This window comes from Acomys minous, assembly GCF_964271855.1.
Source record: "Acomys minous genome assembly, chromosome: 4".
Lineage (NCBI taxonomy): Eukaryota > Metazoa > Chordata > Mammalia > Rodentia > Muridae > Acomys > Acomys minous.
Window position 1 is genome coordinate 48,920,446 of NC_140486.1, and position 22,498 is coordinate 48,942,943.

General features: G+C 43.1%; 2 protein-coding genes across 13 annotated transcripts in view; one reads left to right on the top strand and one right to left on the bottom strand.

The window, feature by feature from the left end:
* Positions 1-121: 121 nt before the first annotated feature.
* On the top strand, positions 122-4,103 carry SRA1 (steroid receptor RNA activator 1). 4 transcript variants are annotated; one of them, XM_084780417.1, is made up of 5 exons: positions 122-631; positions 748-873; positions 2,169-2,371; positions 3,482-3,590; positions 3,700-4,103. In XM_084780417.1, exons 1-5 carry the CDS (start codon positions 571-573, stop codon positions 3,903-3,905), a joined length of 705 nt encoding a protein of 234 aa, XP_084636543.1. In that variant the 5' UTR covers positions 122-570; the 3' UTR covers positions 3,906-4,103. The 4 variants fall into 4 exon arrangements, with proteins under 4 accessions (XP_084636543.1, XP_084636544.1, XP_084636545.1 ...); XM_084780418.1 differs by having other exon boundaries at positions 3,485-3,590; XM_084780419.1 differs by having other exon boundaries at positions 3,684-3,896.
* A 1,146-nt stretch (positions 4,104-5,249) lies between these two features.
* Positions 5,250-22,498, bottom strand: part of LOC311596681 (ankyrin repeat and KH domain-containing protein 1) — a 112,335-nt gene continuing 95,086 nt past the window's right edge. For 6 of the 9 annotated variants that reach the window (XM_084780368.1, XM_084780364.1, XM_084780365.1 and 3 more), the window contains 7 exons: positions 17,404-17,577; positions 15,740-15,994; positions 14,516-14,664; positions 13,373-13,537; positions 10,486-10,595; positions 5,713-5,886; positions 5,250-5,574 (listed from right to left, as the gene is read on the bottom strand). In XM_084780368.1, coding sequence (XP_084636494.1) covers positions 5,571-5,574; positions 5,713-5,886; positions 10,486-10,595; positions 13,373-13,537; positions 14,516-14,664; positions 15,740-15,994; positions 17,404-17,577 — 1,031 coding nt within the window. In that variant the 3' untranslated portion in view covers positions 5,250-5,570. Of the gene's footprint in view, positions 5,575-5,712; positions 5,887-10,485; positions 10,596-12,590; positions 13,113-13,372; positions 13,538-14,515; positions 14,665-15,739; positions 15,995-17,403; positions 17,578-22,498 lie in introns of those variants that run through there. The other 3 variants (XM_084780366.1, XM_084780371.1, XM_084780367.1) reach the window with 3 other exon arrangements.

A 22,498-nucleotide genomic window follows, 5' to 3' on the forward strand; every position in this document is an offset into this window, starting at 1 on the left:
ATGGGGCCATCAGCCTGTGTGAGGTGGGTATGTATGTAGGCTTGGTGTTGGTGACTGTCTGTAGTAACGAGGGCATGGTTCATAATGGAAATATGACTACATTCATCCAGCAAATGCTTTTTAAGGGCTTTTCTATACTTGTAAAGTTACCTTCTGAGACTTTCAGAGGAGAAACAACCAAATCAGAGAATTGCCAGAGGACTAAGGGAGCTTGGATGAGATTTGTCCAAGGCATTTCAGAAGATTTCTGAAGAGTTGACACATCTGAGTACTGAAGATGAGCCCTTGTTAGCAAGCCTAGAGAAAATGCTGTAAAGATTGTTCAGGGCAGTCTACTGATACATGAACTTCCAGAGATTGACCTGGTTAGGTTCGGCAGGAACTTCTGGTGTTTGAATTTGCATCTGAGAGCAGACTAGGAGACATTAGAAAAACCTACCTGTTTGATGCCTTGTGACAAGGCCCCCAGATCATTAGCCAGTTTTCCTTTAAGGAACTGGTGGCTGGCCCTATATATAGGCAGCTCTGAGACCACGCAGCGGCTGGATAGAGTGAATTCCCGCCCCGGAAATGACGCACTGCCCTGCTGGCGGCGCGGAAGTGGAGATGGCGGAGCTGTATGTGAAGCCCGGTGAGCACAGCCGGCGGCCTGTGGGTACTCGGGCGTACTCTGCCCTACCCCCAAAGCCCCATTGTAACCTCTGCTGGGTTCCCAGTCTCATTTCACACACTTCCTCGTCTTCGCAGGCAACAAGGAACGCGGCTGGAACGACCCGCCGCAGTTCTCCTACGGGCTGCAGACTCAGACTGGTGGACCCAAGCGCACGCCCCTTACTAAGAGGGTCGCGGCCCCGCAGGATGGATCCCCTAGAGGTGCGTGAGAGCAGTGGGAAGAGTCATGTACGGAAACCTGGGATAAACCTGCTTTCCTTTCCCAAGGACTCCATAAGGAGAGGGGTGGGCTCCAATAAGAGGCTCAGCGCCAGTGCTTTTCGAGCCCGTTCTCTCTGCAGCTCTGGTCAGTAAGTGGTATGTTGAACAAAAGGATTCTATACTCTCATTTAGACAGTTTTCAGATGTTTCCTGCCTAGATCTCTCCCCAGGATCCTTTGTATTATAAGCACGTCAGACTAAGTGTTGTTTACTCATTTGTTTAATTGGTATTTACTGAGCTCCTGTCAAGAGCCAGGAACGGTCTGAGTGCAAACTAAAAAAGCAGTGAACAAACTAAAAGGTCTTTGAATCCGCAGTCCTCATTAACTCGAGGTAAAATGACATATGAAAGAGCGATAGAGACGGGGAAGACAGTTTCCTGGTAACCTAGGTACTGGGGGACTATTTAAGTCAATGTGGAACTACTACTACAAGTTAGGCTCTAAACGATGCAAAAGCATTTCAAGCACAAGAAACAGGTAAGAGCAAAGTCCCAGCTATGAGAACAACTTGCTTAGTTCAGAGACTGAAGTAGAGTGCTCTAAACGGATTTTTTTAAAATGGAGGGTTGGAAGCTGCATTTGACTTGATGTAACATGCTTGAACATCCCCAAAGGAGAGGGTGTGGATAGAGACCTAAAGAAGAACCAAGACAAAACCCAAGGGGTCTCCAGCACCTAAAGATTGCATAGAGAAGACTTGAGAATTAAATCTTAAATCAACAGTGAATATAGTTCAAGCAAGCTAGAGATAAGGGACCAGTAGACTTAGCGGTTCAGTGCAGTTGGATTTCTGAGTTTGAGGCCAGCTTGGTCTACAAAACAAGTTCCAAGACAGGCAGGGGTATGTAGCACAGACATATCTTTAAATAAATATGTAAATAAATAAATAAAGAAAAAGAATGTCAAGGTTTTGTTTTGGTTTTTCAAGACAGGGTTTTTCTGTGTAGCCTTGGCTGCCCTGGACTCACTTTGTAGACCAGGCTGGCCTCGAACTCCAGTGATTTGCCTGTCTCTGCCTCCTGAGTGCTGGGATTAAGGCATGGTCACCATGCCTGGTTTGTGAAGGGGTTTTGATAGCAAATACTAGAGCTTATTTATACATTCATGGGATGATGATGATGATATTTTATAGTTGATTCAATGTGAACAAAGTAAAGAGAAATGAGAAGATGGGAATAAAATGTCCCTGGCGGGTACCAAGTCTTCTTGTTTGACCCAATATGAACATTTCAGCCCCAACTTCAGAAACTTCTGGACCACCTCCAGTGGACCATCCACCTCCGCCAAGTAGGGCTTCCGGGCCTCCACCTATGGGGAGTTGTCCTGCTTCTGGTGTGGAGCCCCCAAATTCCCCAGCCATTGAGTCTGAGGCTCTGGTAGAAGATGTGCTGAGACCTTTGGAACAGGCATTGGAGGACTGCCGTGGCCACACGAAGGTAGGCCCTGGCACTTCAAGGAGTGCAAAGGACTTCTATCCAATCAAATCAAATGTGGTTCTTGAACATAGATCTGGTGGGCCCCTAAGGAATCTCTCAAAGTCTTAACAAGAAAATGAACACTGATGTCAGGGGGAGTCTCAGGACTTTTAAGGGCCAGTAATAGAGGCCTTATGGAGATGTTGCTTGATCCAGTTTGAACTTTTATTTAGCTTAAAAAAAGATTTAATATTTATACAGTATTCTGTTTACACATGTGCCTGCATGCCAGAAGAGGGTACCAGATCTCATTATAGATGGCTGTGAGCCACCATGTGGTTGCTGGGAACTGAACTCAGGACCTCTGGAAGAACAGCCAGTACTCTTAACTTCTGAGCCATCTCTCTAGACCTTGTATTTAACTCTTAATAGTATAAATTAAAAGTTTACTTGTTTTTGTAACAAGGCCCTTCAGAGTCTATTCTGTTCCTTTTGTTCTTCATTTGGGAGAGACAAGCTGTGGACAAAGGGTTGAAGAACAGGAAAGCAGCATAGCAGTCCCATTGTTGGTCATGCTTTCCTTATTTGAACAGTAACTTGTATTTTTAAGACAGTGTTTCTCTGTTTAACAGCTCTGGCTGTCCTTGAACTCAAAGACATGCCCCTATCTCTGCCTCCTGAGCACTGGGATTAATGGTGTGTGCCACCACGCCTAGTTTGAACAGTAACTTTAAGATAATCCTCTGAGGGGCTGAGGAGTCATTAAAAATTCTAGTCAGGTACAGTGGCACACGCCTATAATCCCAGCATGCAGGGAGCCAGAGACAGGCAGACCTCTGTGAGTTCGAGGCCAGCCTGGTCTACAAAGTGAGTCCAGGACAGCTAAGGCTACACAGAGAGACCTTTTCTCAAAAAACCAAGCAAACAAACAAACAAAAAGGGGAGGGGGGGGGAGAGAGGAATCTTGTCAATGTGTGTCTTTTGTCTTGGGAGATCCATGGGTTCCATCATTTTTGTAATGGCGGGCCTCCTAATATTGGAAAAGGAGTATGAACTCTAATGACCAAGAGCCAGACTCTTGAGTCAGAGAAAACACATGTGGTGGCTGAGCTGGATGGGCTTCTGTCTCAGAAGCAGGTGTGCGATGACATCAGCCGGCGCTTGGCACTGCTTCAAGAACAGTGGGCTGGAGGGAAGTTGTCAACCCCTGTAAAGAAGAGGATGGCGCTGCTAGTGCAAGGTATGGGTGGGGACTACACAGGAGATGAGGTTTTACCTGATTGGGAGGGAAGAAATGGAAGACATGCCTTTTATTGCCATTTGCTTGCTTAAGCCCTGTCTTTCCTCAGAACTTTTACACCACCAGTGGGACGCAGCAGACGACATTCACCGCTCACTCATGGTTGACCATGTGACTGAGGTCAGTCAGTGGATGGTGGGAGTTAAAAGATTAATTGCAGAAAAGAGGAGTCTGTCTTCAGAGGAGGCCAAAGAAGAGAAATCGACAGTGGCACCTGAGAATCAGACAATACCAAGCTTCTATCAGGCTCCATAATCCCGGGGCTCCCCAGACTCACTCCACATGACTTGCTATGCCTTGGTGGGGCCTCCCTTTCACCACCAGAGAGACTACTGGTCCTGTTGGGCCTGACCAAAGATCCTACCTGAGCCACCACAAGGTCACTTGTTACTATAATACATACATTTCAATAAACATCTCAATGGTGAGAAGTGGGTAGGAAAGGTGAACCAATTCTGATGCCAAACTGGTTCTTCTTGGTGTCAGCTTCCCTGCTTCATGAATACCACTCCTAGTTCCATTCATCAAGAAGGGCCTTGATGGTGGCGCCCGCCTGTCATCCCAGCACTCGGGAGGCAGAGGCAGGTGGATCTTCCTAAGATTGAGGACAACCTGGCCATGAAACATGTCCAGGACAGCCAGGCGTACACAGAGAATCCTGTCTCGAAAAAAAATGGGGTGGGGGTGCTTGGTGGGCACATCCAGATTGCTACCTGCTTTTTTCACAATGAGACTGAAAAGCATATTCTTTGTAATGTGGCCTGGTGTCTGTCTAATTTGATTTTAGCCTGAGAACAGATTCGAACTGGAAACTTTCCTGTCAGAAGAAACCATTCCTTTTGGTGTATTGCTATAGAGATAGAACCAGTAATGGGCATTTCTGCTGTTTAAAGAAGACCAGATTTCTGCGTTTCTGTTGGCTATAATAGCATATACGTGTGGTCCTAATACGTGAGACATGGAGACAGGAAGAGGAGTTCAAGGTTACCCTGTACTACATAGTTTGAGACATTGCTAACACTTAAAAAAAAGGGGGGGGGGGACACCCAGATACAATGGTCCACACCTGTAATCCCAGCACTCTCGGAGGCAGTGGCAGATCTCTCTGAATTCGAGATCAGCCTGGTCTCGAACTCCCCCAACCCCCTGCAAAAAGCAAACAGCCAAATCCAGAAATATATGGTGGTTTGTGCTGAGAAGAGAGGATACATATTTTCCATCATTGAACCAGGGATGGATACTTAGAGGTGGGAAACGGAAATGCAGGAGAGATTAGGAATGGCTACAAACTGAAACTGTATCTCTTCCAGGAGTCCATTTTACAACTGGATAGGGAGGGGCTGCTGTAAAGGTCCAATTCCAGGATGGCTGCTTCCTGGAAAGATAGGAACAGCCAGCCCTTGGCAAAGGCTCAGACTATTGCTGTTTATGGCAGGGCAGTTCCAGCAGCCTTCCCTCATGGCCTGCCTCGAGTCTTAAATGCTGCTGGAAGTGGGCAGTGGGAGCTGGGAACAGACTTGGAGTCTCAGTCAGGGTTGCTGGGTAGCTCAGTTGTGCAGCTGAGCGTTGAGTACTGAGGAGAATAACGGAGCCAAGACATTTCTTTGACGGTTTACTAAGCAGCCAGAGGGTGACATCCTCTTTCCCCAGTGCCAGCCCTGAGGAGAGAGCCAGGAGGGATATATGTATAGACCAGAGAAAGCTAAAGGCTTGGCAGGTTGCCCACCGCTGTCCCTGGTCTAGCTGCCTCAGAACTAAAGGAAGCCCAGAACCAACAAGTCACTGTTTTCCAGATTAGACGAGGCCCGCTGGCCTTCAGATCCCCTAGAAGGGATGGTGGCAATAGTGGCATAAAGGTTCCTTCCGTGACTCTACACAGGCCATCCTGCACTGGATTACATGTCCATTTCAAATTGTTCGTCATCTGGGGAGAGAAGGCAAGAGAGCACAGTTACTTACCCATCTATGTTTTTGTAAGCCCAGCTAGTACAGGAACCCCTCTTGGAATTGAACCCTAATGCTCCTTCACAAAGGCAGTTAATAGCTGCTCCTACTTTCTCACCGGTTATCTCTTCCTCTGTCAGCTTCTGTTCCTTCACCAACTCCAGTTTGGAGGGTGGTACTGTTAGGAGAGTTGTGACCCCGGGAATCTGCGGGAGGCAGCAGGGGGGCGTCCGGGCAGTGGGTGAGTTCTTGCACTCCAGCAGGAATTTTCGGTCGTAGGTGATCCTGGTGCCTGTGAAGGAGTTAGCACTCAAGAGTCAGGAACCTGAACACAGATTACTTCCCAGCTAGGATTCAGTTGGCAATCATACCCAACCAAGTTCAGTCTAAGCATGTCATCAGTAACGCAAGTTGAACAGTTTAGCTAGTCCAAGTAGTGCTTCAGGCTAGGATGGTGGTGGTGGTAGTTACAGTCTTGAGAAGGAGTACCACACTTTAAGCTCGGACTTGATGCTGTTAGTCTATACTTCAGAGATTCATTGCTTTGGTGTATCAAGTGGGGCCTAACTGATTAACCTCTCTCCTAAAAAGCTCAATAATACTTAAGAATTTCACCCAAGCCAGGTGTGGTGGTGCATGCCTGTAATCCCAGCACTCACGGAGGCAGAGGCAGTTCTTTGAGTCCAAGGCCTACAAAGCGAGTCTAGGACAGGCAAGGCTACACAGAGGAACCTTGTCATGACCCCCCCCCCCCCCCCCCCCCGCAAAAGAATTTCATCCAGTTAGCCTCCTGGGCTCTCACCTCTTGCAAAGGGAGGTGCAAAAGTCCTTTAGGGTTGGCTAGCCTCACCCATGGGAATGCAGCCAGCAGTGTCCTTAAAGAGCCCTGCCCTGTTCTGCTTCCATATGGCAGAAACCTGTTTGCCAGCGTAGCAGCTCATGACCCAATGCTGTAACCACTACATAACACTTGCTGCTTTCTGTTGAGGTTACCTTCTACTGCAGCAGTTTTTAACCCATAGGTTGCTACCCACTGGAGGTATGGGTCAGACGACCCTTTCACAGGGGTCCCTAAGACTATCAAAACACACAGATATTTCCATTACTATACATAACAGCAAAATTACAGCTAAATAGCAACAAAAGTAATTTTATGGTTGGGGGTCACAACACGAGCAACTCTATTAAAGGGTCATTAGGAAGGTTGAGAACCAGTGTTCTACTGGGACTTAGACTATTCCCTACTATCAATGATTTGGCGCAGCATAGACATGGAGCACAGCAAAGAAGCACTACAAAGCAGGGTTAAAGCACTGCTTTAGGTTTTTTTGTTTTTTTGTTTTTTTTTGAGAAACAAGTTTCATATAGTTTCCCTCAATGCTAAAATCTGAAGAGATGCCCGAGAAAGCAATTCCAGGGTCGACCCCACCCCACCCGCATACTGTCCGGTAAAGCACAGACCGCTGCCCTGCCGGCTGACCTCCCGGGGTAGTGGCGTATAGTGTGCCGCCCGGCGTGGTGCTGTAGCTGTCTGGCAGCCGGTCCCGGCACCCGGGGATCGGGCAACTCGTGGACGTAGACATAGCGAGCAGCAGGAAGCTAACAACTGGTGCCTTGAAAGCGCAGAAATCAGCTCTGGGGTGTAGGGAGTCGCAGTTGACCACGTGTGGCAGCAAGCAACAACACTAGGATACGTCACACCCGGGGCGGGCCATTGGCCAGTCACTCAACTTGTGGGCTCCGCCCACACGCCCAGAGACCTCTCAGGCTCTGCACTGACTGAGAGATGTTGAGTTTATTTATTTACTAGTTACACCTGGATGTTGGGAGGAGTAATGCAGTATATTATTAATTACATTTTATGATAAAAAATATGCCCACAGATCTTGTGTGGAAGAGGGGAAGACAGGAACCTACTTGAGTGACTTTAGCCCAGCTTTGTAGTGCCTCTGATAGCAATTTGCTGGACTTGGTCACACAGTGTCCTGATGACTTGCCCTTGAGCACAGGAGGATGGTCAGAAGCTTTGTGACTTAAGGTTTAGACTTAAGAGATGGAGGAGGGGATGGCTGTAGTCAAGTGTACAGAGGCCAGCCCTGTGATTAGACATAGCTAGCTAAGGGCTTGTCGAGGATAAGGAAGGCTTAGCTTGCTAGCTCTCTGAAAAGGAACATCAAAGACAGGCTTGCCTTAGACAGTGCATTTTATTTTATTCTAGATTATATTTTAGACAGGATCTCACAGTCGTAGCTGTCCTGGATTTGGTATATAGAAGATCAGGTTTGCTTTGAACTTGGAGATCTAGCTGCCTCTACCTTTGAGTGCTGGTCTTAAAAGTATGCACAACCAAGCCTACCTAAGACTGAATTTTAAAAAAATATTTAAACAGTGTTATGACAGGCAATTCGTGTTAATGCAGAAGCTGCAGATTTTCGGAAGCAAGTGTACATGTATTTTTTTATTATTCCCCAAAAACGTATTGGAGTCTCTTACAAAGTGGTGCATATCTAAGCAGACTGGTTAATTGTCTGACAACCTTGCTTTTAAGCAAACTGAGAAAGCAGCCCAAAGGCTAAGAGTGGGGGCCTAGAGTAGAGTATGGTGATACTGAAGATGAGTCCATCAGACAGTGGCAATGCAGACAGAGAAATGGATGAAATCCGTATACACAGAAGGACAAAGTGGCTGCCAGTGAGATGGCTCTGCAGATTAAGGCACTTGTCGTCAAGCCTGATGATCTAAATCCGATCCCTGGGACTTCATAAAGAGGAAGGAGAGGAGCTGGAGAGATGGCTCACTGGTTAAGAGCACTGTCTGTTCTTCCAAAGGACCTGGGTTCAATTCCCAGCAACCATATGGCAGCTCACAACTGTCTGTAACTCCAAGATCTGACACCCTCACGCTAACGCACATAAATTAAAAAACTAAATAAAATATTAAAAAAAAGAATTTAAAAAAAAAAAGGAGAGACCCAATTCTGGCAAGCAATCCAGGCACAGTGACATGCATGTGTGTTTCCCCACCCCTACCCCCCAATAAATGTAACTCCCAGTTTTCTGGTTTGAGAGTCTTGGTAGCTGGAACTTAAGAGGGAAAACAAAAGGGGGCATGCAGAATAACAAGACAGTGCTGTAAGGAGTGGTAATAAATGTTCAAGGGGAGAACTTTGTCTAGATATGACTAGAATGAAATACACGAGTAGACACAGTGCAAGAAGAGGTCTAGCGTTAACTATCGGGGCTGGCTGTATGTGGTGGCACACTCCTCTACTCCTGCATGGTGAATGCAGAAGCAGGCAGATCCCCAAGTGTGCGCCCAGCGTGGTCTACATGGTGAGACAAACAACACAAAAACTACGGGGGCTGAAGACACACCTCAGCTGGTAGAGGGCTTGTGCAGCAGCCCAGGGCCCTGAGGTTGATCCCTAGCACTGCCAAACTGAGAACAAAACCCAAACCAAATCTAGAGGATTTCAAGAAAGGTGCTTGATGTGAACTGAGGTCTTCCTTCTTTGAATCTCTACTATAAAACAGCAGGCAGTACGACTACTATTGCTTTTCTTAAATTACTTTTTTCTCCCCCCCCCCCCTCAGACAAGGTTTCTCTGTGAATCCTTGACTGTCCTGGACTCTTGTAGACCAGGCTGGCCTTGAACTCACAGCGATCTGCCTACCTCTGCCTCCCAAGTGCTGGGAGTAAAGGTGTGCGCCACCACGCCCGGCCTAGATTACTTTTCTGTAACATATTGTAGGCTGTCAGGGCTAGGAAAACTAGAGAGAAAGCCAGACTCCACATCTACACAACATGGATAAAGCATTAGAAGTTTAAGTTACAGGCTCAACACTAATTACCAGTGATACAGAAGCAAAAACAACCAACCAGAAATCAAAACAAAAATTGTGCCTAGGAGATACAATTAAGCCTGAAAGGCAAATACCAGGCCCTTACCACCTAAGCAAACACCTTTGAATTCCCAGTAGTGCCACCAAAATAAAGCACACAAAAATGGGCACGGGGGCATATCTTTACTTCCAGCAAAGGTACACAGAGGCAGGTGGATCTTGTCTATAAGTGAAAAGTACTCACGGACAGGTTTAAAATCAGCTAGTCAGTTTTTAAGATCTTGTCCTCTAATTTAGGTCTTGAAGCCCAGGCTCATGTCCCCTATTATTATTATTTTGATATGGAGGACTTCATTACGTTGTTCAGATTGGTGATTCTTCTCCTGCCTCAGGAGGAACTTTCAGGTAAATGCCTCTATGCCTGGTTTCATGACCTTTATGGGATGTGGCATTAACACACTTAGGATTTTGATACTTTAAACCTCTTTTCCACATTCATTTCCTAAAGTAGAGTGAAGGTGAAAGACCTTGTCTGTGTTCAATTGCCAAATCACTGAGGGTAAATAGGAAATACAACGTCATCACAGCCCTTATCCCAGGACAGGGTCCTTGGGACGATATGACCGACCAGCTGTATTGTTTGGTAGAAGTACTTCTTGCTCGTCATAGAACAAGATGTTCAGAAGCTGTTTTCCTACAGGCTTGTTTGTCTCTTCTGGGTTTACAACGTGGTCCAAAGGTCTTCAACACCAGGATAGAGCCATGCATGACAAGTCCTCCCCTTTTGGTCTTTTGCTGGGGAGGTGTAGCAGGTATTGAGATAACCATCTCATGGAGCTGAGGCTGGTATTAAAATCCAAACTCCCACAGTGCAAGTAAGTGCAAGGCACACAAGGGTGCACCACAATGCTGGACTCTGTTTGGCTTGGAACTCATAGGCCTCACTTTCCCTTCTACAAGCTAACGTAAGCTGAGGACAGACCTCTTGTGTAGTAGTGTTGTGGTCGGGAGGAGGATGAACAGAAACTATAAGGTTTAAGACTTCTTACCTCTGGTTAGAAGAGGCCACCATTAGCTGTCCATTTCTCTTCTTTGGTCTGGTTAGCTGGGGTGATGGAATTTCCCCCTTGAGAGCAGGGACTGAAGAAAGCACACTGGCCTATAAAAGGGCAAGTCAGCACACTGTAGCCACACAGTTTTAAAGTGTTTTAAAACATCAATAATTTTATTACACTGAACACTACTTGAAAGAAGTGGATCCAGAAACCTTGAAAATAGAATTTTATTCCTTGAAAGAGCTATTATTCTCATGTGATTTGACATGTACCTTACTTAGCAGGATATTTCTTAAAAACTTAAGGGCTCACTATAGATGTATAACATTTTCTTCTGCTTCCACTAACTTCCAAAGCAATACTGGTCTCTAGAATAGAAGGCTTTTGATTCTAATGATCAGAACCAAACTTCAGAACTGTAAACATTTGTTTCTAGTATTCCCAATGCTATCCACCATCCGTTTTCATCCAGGAAAAAAAAAAAAAAAGAGAGGAAGAAGAAAATCTGTGTTAGAACTACAAGACTCCTTTGGGTTAATTTAAGTTTGATTTCATATTCAGATGGGGAATGTGAAGCCCAGAAAAATGAGATGACTTGCCTAAAGTCACACAGTTGAAAGTGACAGAAACGAAATAGGGTTTAGTCCTTAACTCTCACTCCACTGCACCCATACTGCCTCCCTCCATCCCTGGTATGTTTTGAAAATAATCAAGTTCTTACCTGAGCTAGGTTTTATCCAATGTTCAAGTTGGTAAAATAGCAGTAAAGTTATGTCAGGAAGAGGCAGGAAGAGGAAGAAGAGATTATAGCAGGTAAAATAGGGCTGGGATTAGGCTACCAAGATCCAAATAGAAAGGAGGGCGATGTTGGTGTGAGGGGAGGAGGGTCTCCCAGGAGCTCCTTCTACTGCACAGACCCTCATCTTCTCTAAGTCTCTAGGAGTTCCTCCTTCCTTTCTTTTGTGGGTTCTAGTTCCCGAGACAGATTTTCTTCTATTGTTGTATTCAAAGTTTAAACATAAATTTAAGGGTTCCTTCAGATCATTCAAATACTTTACAAGATACGTAGATGAGCAAAGGGACCATTCTGCTCTAGACTGAGATGCTCCCTGAGAAGATCTGATCTGACCATGATAAAGGCAATAAACTTCCACCAGTGATACTTTCCTAACTCACCAAAAACATAAGAAATGAGTTAAGGAGGCTTTCTCATATGTAAAATGGTATGGGATATCAAAGAACCCACACGTGTTAGTTCTCACACAGAGCTAACATGGCATTTCTGACCTGGTGATGGCTTAGGACACAGGCAGAGATGATTAGAGTAGAACAGTGCTGCTTGCGTGATCCTTTGCTCTTAGTTGTTGGGTGGGTGCACGTGGGTGCCACACACACTCACACATTCTCTTTTGCTTTCTCTCAGTCCGAGAAACATTGTTGGTTTTTTTTTTTTTAAATACTGTTTATAAAGCTGGAATACTGAACTAACTAAAACACAATTGACAGCCAGATGCTTTAGTAGGAGAATTTCCTTTCTCTGTCAGATTCTTGGCACAGCATATGGTTTGGCCAACCTATTCCAGGCTTTTTGTAACTAATTTGTTAAATGTAGTGGCTCTTCATTTTTGAGGCCATTGAACTAAACCCAGCATTAGTCACAATCCACCGTAAGTTAACAGAAGTCCCCCTTCCCCTACTTCTTATGTCTCAATTCAAATGCCAAGAAGGATAAAAGGAACACAAAGTAAATGATTTGGGTGTCCCTAAATCTATTTAGTGTTAAGTGAGTAAAGCCTAAGGTTCTTCCCGACACAGTCATGATCCATAAAGAGCAAAACCTACCAAGTGGCCTATCTGCTAATGTCAGCTAAGATAAACTGTCAGGGCTTGAGTGTCCTCATATTTAAAAAGGTGAAAGACAGGAGAACAAGAAATAGCTAACAAGCTTTAGTAGTGCTTTTATGGCTGTCAGAGAATAGACTCTAGAGCATTAAATGTGAAAAAAACAAGCTACAAATAAATACAGCATTAGGAATCTAGTTCAATATGACTTTGGATTGACTGGTATCCTCATGACCACTGAAAGGATCACACCCCACTTCTAAACACTGTTCATTTTTTTTATTGAATATTCTGGTAAATATTTCACATTAATACAGGCTACATTAAGTAGAGCCGCTATATGACAAGAAATTTACTTATATTTTTCCTTATAAGTATGTAAACAATTATACATATATTTACCATTCTAAAAAGTTGAAACATGTAATCATCTAATTCTCTTCTGCATACAAGTAGCATTCAGTATGTTTAGCCAAAAGCACTAGGTTCATTTGATCTCAAGTCAAAAATGGCTAAACTAACCAGAGAACATACTCAGGTGGATAGGAAGTCAATTTGTTCTTACACAATGGGCAATCAAATTTCCATTGCTAAAATCTCAGAGAATATTTTAGTTAGGCACATTAAAAAAACAAAAAAACAAAGCAAAAAAAAAACCCCAGAGTTCTTCCATAGTCATAGGTTTCCCAAACAAGGCTAAAGAGGAAAGACCTTCTAACTTAGTTGACATATTTGAGATGCATGTTTCCAATATGAGGTGCCCACGTGCCAGGCCATATCTGAAAAGGGGGAGGAAAAATTGGAATTTCTAATTAGGAATCTTTACACATTTGTGAAATGAATATATAAATTCAATGGCAATTCACTGTTTCTGCCTAGGAAGAATACACATACAAGAAATAGAATGTTTAGTACCATCATCTTGATAATGAAAAACAATTTTAGATTAACAGTCATTATTCGGACCTCACATTTCCCCTCAAATTCAAAGAGTCACATGACAAATCTAAAAAGTGGAAGAGCTTTAAGCCTGCTTTACCTGCTGGGCGTCAGTGCATTCAGTTGAATTCTGGATAACTTTTATCATAGGGTTCCAAGCAGGGTCTGGGTTGTGAAGGCCATTGAACAGTGGGCCCCCTGGTACGTCAGCAAGCTGAGGATGAGAGGGTATAATGGTGCCTCCATACATGGAAATAGGAAGACCCTAAAACAGCAGAAAAAGAAGTCTTATTCATGAGATGATGACAGATAACAATTCCATTAATTCCAGCTGAGACCTCTCTAACTCTATTCAAATAACTTCAGAAGATTCTATTAGTGCATCATGGCACAGTATTGAAAAAAATCAAGTGTTTCATTTGCATTTTAATATTGTTCAATAAGAGAAAGAGGAGAAAACAAAATAAAAAGAACAAATTTAAATCAAAACTCATCCAATAAAAAGTTACTAGAAACTTTCCCACAATGGATCAAACTATAAAATATAAAATACTCGCTAGATGGCAGTGGCTCACACCTTGATCCCAGCACTCGGGAGGCAGAGGCAGGTGGATCAGAGTTTGAGTCTACTTGGTTTACAGAGTGAGTTCTCAGGACAGCCAGGGATACACAGAGAAAACCCGTCTCAAACTTCCCTCCTGCCCACTCTCTTCCAAAAAAGTAAAAAAATTAAAAATTAAAAAAAAGGAAAAGAAAAAGAGAGTAGCTGTGTGTGGAGGTACACGCCTTTAATCCCGGGCAGAGGCAGGCATATCTCTGTGAGGTCTAGGCCAAGGGATACATGGTGTGACCCTATCTCAAAGGGGGGTGGTGGTGGTAAGAGTAATTCTATATGAGTGTTTATAGCGATAGTCTGGCTATTAGGCACCCAGGAAACTGTAAGAGCACAGAAGAACACCAAACTCAATAGGCAGTTCTTTAGAGGGTAGAGGCCTCCCTCAAATTGTGGCACAGAAAGCAAAGGAGAACTCAAATTTCTCAGGTCTTTATATAAGGATGGGGACATCCTCAGGACAACTGAGGCCACAGTCCTGTGAGGGATCCAGTCTTAAAACTGAACAGAAGACTCGACAGTCATAGAGGCAAAAGGGTGACCTCTCCACATAAAAGTACTACTTAACACGCGGTTCCTGTGGCTGGCAATGCCTGCCCACTCACTGTAGAAAGCCCACAGAGCACTCACCATGGGCTGGTGGAATACATTGGAGGGAGCTACCATTCCAGAATCATCTCTCTCCATTGGCTGATGCTGGGAGAATGTGCTTGGGTCTGATAATTGTTGATGCATTGGATGGTTCCCTAAAACAGACTGTGACCAACCTGATAAGCCTTCTGGAAAAGAGAATTGAAAATAGTGTCTAGTGTTTATTTACATAAAACAATAAAATATTACCACTTTTTAATTTCTTTGTATCAAATTTTATCAAAATAATTGTTCTCAAGAGTTCCAAGAACATTTATCACAATCTGGCAAGCCACAACCAATCAATCAAACAAACAAAAAACAAGTTCCTAGAAAATAGGTGAATGCCCCTGCATATTCCTAATTCCTTATCTGAGAGAATCCAAACAATCCTGTTCTACGCTGTAAACCTTAAGATAGAAAGGAATTATACTTTGAGTTATATTCTGTTTGAGAAAGGAACCCATTGTGGTAGCCCAGGCTGGCCTGGAACTCTTGCATCAGCCACCTGAGCCACCATGTTCAGCAAAATCTTTTACTCCTGATCAATTCTATAGATCACCTCCTACCTCCAAAACATTCTAGACTAGGATAGAAATGAATCCTTCAGAGATATGAAAACATTTCTCTCACTAAATGTTCAGTATAGAAACTAAAGATTTCTCTTCTTTTATACTTTGGTACGTTATGTCTGTGTGCCGATAAACAACTACAGTTTTTACCTCTGTGCGCTATTGGAAAGCCAGCTCATGGCGTTGTGTAGCCAAGGCTGTATCACCAGTCTTTGGTTTTGTGTAACAGCACAGACTGGGACCTGAACTCCTTGTGTAACTCATGCTGATCTGGAACTGGTGACCCTCCTGCCTAAGGGTCCTGAGTGCTGGAACTACAGTGTGTACCAATATACATATGCTTAAGGAATTCAGTTTTTGGGCAAAAAAATTTTAGGTGTATATGTGCGTGCCTGAGTGTATGTGTGTACCACATGCAGGAGCCCAGAGGCCTGAAGGGGCATCAGATGCTCTGAACTAGGGTTACGGCTAACTGTGAACTGCCATTTGGGGGTTCATATCTGAACCCAGGTCCTCTGCAAGAGCAACAAGTGCTTTTAACCACTGAGCCATCTCCCTAGCCCTTCTCCCCCACCCCTAGGAATTAAACTTTAATGGCAAACGCTAATAACCTACTCAAAATGTCTCAGTAGACAGAATAAGGTAACTGTACCTGACATAGCATTGACACCAAATGACCAGATCCCACTGTGTCCAACAGGAGCAACAAAACTGGTCCCTACAGGGGCTTGTGCAACAGATCCTCCCTGCCGAATCCTGGCGAGTCTCTCTGTTCCAATAGGAGGAGGTATCTTTCGATCTTGACTGGCACTGTTTCCTTTTGGTTGCTGGCCCAATGTTGGAGGCGCAGAAGTGGCTGAAAGGGGTGAAGATGATCCCGAAGAAACAGATGGAATAGGAGAGTCACCTGGTGGCAAAATATTTCTCTATTGTTTTATTACACATAAAACTAAAAGAATATGAGAAACCTAGTAAAGATCTATACCTATAACATAGATTCTGTAAAGAAAAGTTCATTTAAAAGGACAATTCAAATGAAAAAAACAAAACAAAACAAAACAAAACTATTGTTTAGTCTACTTCTGCCTGAAATTAAGTATAAAGCGGTTATAAGACTTTCCCCCAACAGAACTGGACAAAGCTAGAAAAGAATTTGCTATTATACTAAATAATCCTCTGAAAACATCTTTAACTACATCTTACATTTATTGAGACAGTGTTTTAAAAGGACTTAGATTACTGTCTGGAAAATGCCTGTGAATTTGCTAATTCTCTCCTGCTTTTTTGTTTTTGTTTCTTCAAGACAGGGTTTCTCTGTGTAGCCCTGGCTGTCCTGGCCTCACTTTGTAGCTCAGGCTGTTAAATGTTACACTCATTCTAGAACTTAAGTGATAGATTTAATTCTCCCATGGATTTAGGTATTACGTGTAGTTCTCTTTGTCACAAAGACTAATACAGACCATGTGTGGTGGCACATGCCTTTAATCATGGTACTCTGGAGGCAGAGGCAGGAGGAGCTCTTTGAGTCTGAGGCCAATCTAATCTAAAAAGTAAGTTCCAGGATAGTCAGGTCTACCATTAAAATTCCTTGTCTCAAAAAACCAAGGAAATGGGCTGGAGAGATGGCTCAGCAGTTAAGAACACTGGCCACTCTTCCAATGGTCCTGAGTTCAAGTACTAGCAACCACATGGCAGCTCACAACCATCTATAATGGGATCTGATGCCCTCTTCTCGCATGCAGACTCACATGCAGGCAGAGCACTCATACATAATATACATTAAACAAATAAACAAAACCCCAATGGAATTAAAAAGTAAGAACTACTTCATTAAAAACAAAACAACAACAAAAATCAAAGCTGAAGCTGTAGCTTAGTGCTAAACAATTTGCCTAGTTATGTGCAAGGCTCAGAGCTCAATTCCTAGAACAAGGTGTGTCAGGGAAAATATTGCATATTATGTGACACCAAATAATTCACATGTCCTAAATTCTGAAATATGCTAAAATAAAGGTGTATCTATAAAGGGCAATAATTCTTTCATAAAATGTAAAAATAACTGGGAAGTCATACCACCTACAATCTGCTTCTTTTCAGAATTGAGAAAGTTCACAACACTGCCCTCACAAGGGCCTTTTGAAAACTACTGTGTATTACTAATTCTTGATCCAAAGTCCAGTGGAAACATTTTTGGTTTGATCGCATATAAACCTCCAGTATTCGCACATTGCTTGTTTTGCTAAAACTACCACATAGAAACAAATGGCTTAACAACTTATTCAAGATTCTTTGGAAGAGTTTCTCTAGGATTCCTACATGTGTTTGAGGCACTTGTCCAAGGATGGGGAGAAAAATGTTGTCTGTTGAAACTAGGCGTCCCAACAGGTGCTGGCCCTTGCAGGAAAACCCTTGCCCCTGGTATGCCAGAGAGACTTGTCAGAGGAGCAGCAGCAGACGGGGAGTTGCCTGAAGGGTCGATGGATGGCAACCCTGAAATAAAACAGGTTTAAGAAAACCAATTAGCTGAGGCTTTAAAATGGAAAGTCAAAGGTTTACTTAATATATATTTCAAGATAAAGAAATATGGCTTATTTTTCATAAATTACAGAAAAATGAACTTGTGTATATGATACTATATTGCCAAACCCCAATCTTTTATAATCAGAAGACTATCATCCAATATCTCTAACTATAGGAAAGTGAGTGCAGTGCTTAAAAACGGAAATCTTAAGGAATGTAAACACAGGAAATAAAACTTGGATTAGAAAATTCCACAAGCAAAACACATATACATATTCAATTTTAAAAATGGAAGTCATCTGAAGTAATGTTCTGGATAAATCTTCCAGCTTTTGTTACTGAATGGAACATAAAATAAGACCATATTGTGTATGTCTACGTGGTATTTGCCCAATAATGCCTGCATTTCCTTCTGAGGAAAATCTTTTAAGTATAGTTAGTTAGTTATAAAGATATAGTAATTTCCAACGAAGATGAACAATAAATTTATCAATGTTTCTCTTTCACCACAAAAATAAAAACCCACTAAAACAACATTCATTTCAGTGTTGTCATAAAGAAAAAGTATAAACTATATCATAGTTTCTATTAGTTTGTATAAATCTGAATTTAGAGCACTTTCCTTAAATTCTACTGATTTTCCTAGTGAGTGTATTAGAAATATGACACAAAGTTCTAGAAAAAGATTTTAGTAGGTGCTCATTTCCAGTCCATAATAAGTAGTTTTTGTTGTTTTAAGTTACTTATTTTTATGTACATACCACACAAATGTGTAGACATCATGCATTTGGGATTTGGTTCTCTTGGTCTGGGGATTGAACTCAGGTGGTCAGGCATAGTGATAGGCCACCTGGCAGCTCACAAGTAGTTACACCCATGTCCAGCTTTATACTTATTGTTTTATTTTTTAACTTTATTTATTTATATGTATGCATGTTTTGCCTGCATGTATGTATGTAGACCACATACATACCTAGTCCCTCCAGAGGCCAGAAGAGGGCGTGGTGGTGCACACCTTTAGTTCCAGCACTAGGAGGCTGAGGCAGGTGGCTCTCTGTGAGTTCAGACCAGCTAGAGTTATAGATGTGAGATTCTGTCTCAATTAAAAAACAAAAAACAAAACAAAACAAAACAAAACAAACCCAAAAGGAATATGTTGAATGCTGAGTGTGAAGCTGGAGTTACAGATGCCTGTTGAGCCATCCCTCCAGCTTTTTTTTTTTTTAATTTATTTTTTTGTGATTGGCCTGAACTCATAAGATAGACCAGGACGACCTTGAACTCTGCCTGCCTCTGCCTCCCAGGTGTTAATTAGAGACATATGTCCCCATGCCTAACCAAAAGGTTAATCATCAGCTTAATAATTATAAGTAATAATAATAATATTACTTAACTAAGTTAAATAAACTCACTTTGTTCTGCTAAAGGAAAAAAGAAGTATAAAATGGGGTGGAGAAATGGCTCAGTTGGTAAAGCAGTTGCTGTATAAGCAAAAGGACCTGGACTTGATCCCAGGCACCTAGGGTCAGTCTGTACATTTATACACAGCGCTGGGAAGGGGGAGTCGGGAGGAGCCCAGGAGGTTGCTGGCCAGCCAGTCTAGCTAAGTTGGTGACCTCAAGGTTCAGAGAGAGATCCTGTCTCAAAAAACAAGGTGGAGAAGGACTGGTGATGTGCGTCAGCAGGCAAGGGCCTTGCCACCATCAAGCCTAATGATCCAAGGCTTTATCTCAGGAACCTATGCTGGGGAAAGAGAACTCACTCCTGCAAGCTGTCTTCTAACCCCCATATGCACGCTGTGCTGTGTGTCTATATGTAGACATACATCTCTCTCTCTCTCTCTCTCTCTCTCTCTCTCTCTCTCTCTCTCTCTCTCTCTCACACACACACACACACACACTGTAAAGCATACATAAAGTAGAGGAGGACTGAAGAGATGGTTCAGAGGTTAAGAACATTCTGCTGTTCTTTCAAGACCTGAGCTTGGTTCCCAGTGCTATGTGTGGTGGCGCATAACTGCCCATAACTCTAGCACCAGGGAAGATGACTCTATTCTCTTATCTGAGAGCACTGGCATACAGGCACATAAGTATACACGCAGACGTGCCAGCTGCAGTGGTGCAAGCCTGTGATCCCAGCACTCAGGGAGGCAGAGGCAGGTGGATCTCTGTGAGTTCAAGGCTAGCCTGGTCTACAAAGCAAGGCCAGGACAGCTAAGGCTACACAGAGAAACCCTGTCTCAGAAAACCAAAAAAAAAAAAAAAAAAAAAAAAAAAAAAAAGCACATATATGCAAACATTAAAAATAAAAGAGCCGGGTGTGGTGGCGCATGCCTTTAATCCCAGCACTCGGGAGGCAGAGACAGGCAGATCGCTGTGAGTTTGAGACCAGCCTGGTCTTCAGAGTGAGTCCAGGACAGCCAAGGCTACACAGTTCTCGAAAAAACCAAAAAAAAAAAAAAAAAAAAAAAAGGGCTGAACAGTGGTGGCACACATCTCTGTGAGTTCGAGGCCAGCCTAGTCTAAGAAGTGAATCAAGGACAGCTAGGGCTATTACACAGAGAAACCCTGTCTTGACAAAACAAAACAAAACAACAACAATAAAAATAAAAGTAAAAGACCTAATAGCTGGAGAATCACTGAGGACACCTGACACTTAGCCCAGCCTCCAGGTGCAAACACCTTACCCCATCTTCTTCCCATAAGAAAAGCCAAAAATATTTTCTATCAAGGTCTGAGCACACTAACAATGAGTTCTTTCATACGGAGGATTCTGAAACTGTCTACTAGTTTCCCAAAATGAACTCACAATAGATGTTTACTTACAGAAAAGAAAAAAGTGCAGACAATAGTTTGGACGATAAATAGTCTTGCAGGACTAGATCTCTATTTGAGAAACAAGAGCTATGTCTGAAAAGACAAGTACATCTAAACATATCTGACATAAAAGGTGAGGCGACACCATATCCAGAACAACATAAATAAGTAGTGTACAACCAGCAAAAGGAGGGCATGAGCTAAAGAGCAGTTTTCCAATTGGAAGAGAAATATTACGTGGCAGCAGTGTTTCTTTCTAATTATTTTTCATTATGTGTTTGTGTGTGTCTGTGTATGTGCATCTAAATTCAGAAGAGGGCTTCAGATCTCATGGAGTGAGTTATAGGCAGTTGTGAGTCACAAGATGTGGGGGCTACAACTGAACTCAGGTCCCCTGGAAGAGCAGAAATTGCTCTTAACAGCTGGCTCATCTCTCCAGCCACCAACAGTGTTTCTTTTCTTTTTAAAAATGATTTTTTAATTTACTTATTTTATGTGTATGGGTGTTCTGTCTGCATGTATGCATATACATGCCTGGTGCCTGTGGAGGCCAGAAAATTGTGTCAGATTCCCTGGGACTGGAGGTATAGACAGTTGTGAGCTGCTGCCGCGTGAGTGGTAGCAACTGAACCCCAGGTCCTGGGGTCCTCCTGTAACTGCTCCCTCTCGCACCCACCTTTTCATTTGAGACAGATTCTTACTATGTAGTTCAAGTTACCCCAGAACTTGTGATCTTCCTACCGCAGCCTTTAAGTGCTGCAATTACAGGTGTATGCTACTGTGCCCAGCTCTAACATGGCACTATTTTTTTTATCCTAAGTTTTGAAATAATTTTCAGACATACAAGAATTTCTCAGGCTGGAGAGATGGCTCAGCAGCTAAGAGCACTGGCGGCTCTTCTAGAGTCCTGAGCTCAATTCCCAACAACCACACGGTGGCTCACAACCATCTATAATGTGATCTGATGCCCTCTTCTGGCCTGCAAGTGTACATGCAGATAGAACACTCATGAAATTAAAAAAAAAAAAAAATCTCATTCTTCAGTATAGTACAGACTGGATAAAAATTTTGCTCTTACTACAAAATAGATTTCCTCTTCTAAACATCTCCAAGGCAAAACTGGCTTCCACTCTATCTCTATCTTTCTACATAATACATTCTGATTACTTTCCCCTGTGACAATCACTTGCTCCTACCCCTAGTTCCTCTTCTTCCGTACAAATCTCTTTTCCATGTTCACTGGGTTTTGTTTAGTGTCCTGTGGCATTTTACTAGGGCCATCTGGGTGACCCTGTGTTTGGAACCACTTGAGCCTGGTGGGCTCTCCAGTGGGCACACAACTGGATACTAGGCCTACTCGTCTCTTAGGATGTTAGTTGCCAATAGATGGCAGTAAGTGTAAGGAGCTCTGAGAGCCCCTTCTCCAGCCAGAGCAGCATCTAACTTCTAAGCCAAGAAGTCAAAGCCACCCATGATGGCTCAAACTTACAAACCTAGCACTGTGGCTACTGTGTGGTTACAGAATGGCACCTTGTCTCTAACAAAAAAAAAGTCTAGTACAAGTTAGCACATGACCAGAATCTCTTTAAGCAGCTCCGTTTAATGTGAGTTGACGTTGAACACCACCAATGTAATATAAAGTAATATAAACTATGGAGCAGTACTTAAGCTGTGTGCAGTTCCAGTGGTTTCAGTCAGAAAAAGAAATAATCATTATCCTTTTGTTTGTTTTTTTGAGAGGTTTCTCTGTGTAGCCTTGGCTGTCCTGGATTCGCTTTGTAGACCAGGCTGGCCTTGAACTCACAGTGATCCGCCTGCCTCTGCCTCCCAAGTGCTTGGATTACAGGCGTGCACCACCACGATGCCCTGCCCTCATTTTTAAAAGTCTATAAATTTGAAATCTTTGAAGCATGCCATGAATCCTCTTTATTAATATAACATCAACTTCCAAAAAAACTGGACCAATACAAGGTATAATCTCCTAACTGTTAGGTACAGAAATAGAGGAAAAAAATATAAAATACCTTATTTTATGTGCTTTATATACAGCACTTTTGGGGAGCCCATTTAAGTAG

Excerpts from the sequence above, each read along its gene's own strand:
- SRA1 (XM_084780417.1), top strand. The coding sequence starts at position 571 with ATGACGCACTGCCCTGCTGGCGGCGCGGAAGTGGAGATGGCGGAGCTG. Across the intron at positions 632-747 it reads GGAGCTGTATGTGAAGCCCG|GCAACAAGGAACGCGGCTGG; the intron begins GTGAGCACAGCC and ends TCGTCTTCGCAG. Across the intron at positions 874-2,168 it reads GCAGGATGGATCCCCTAGAG|CCCCAACTTCAGAAACTTCT; the intron begins GTGCGTGAGAGC and ends TGAACATTTCAG.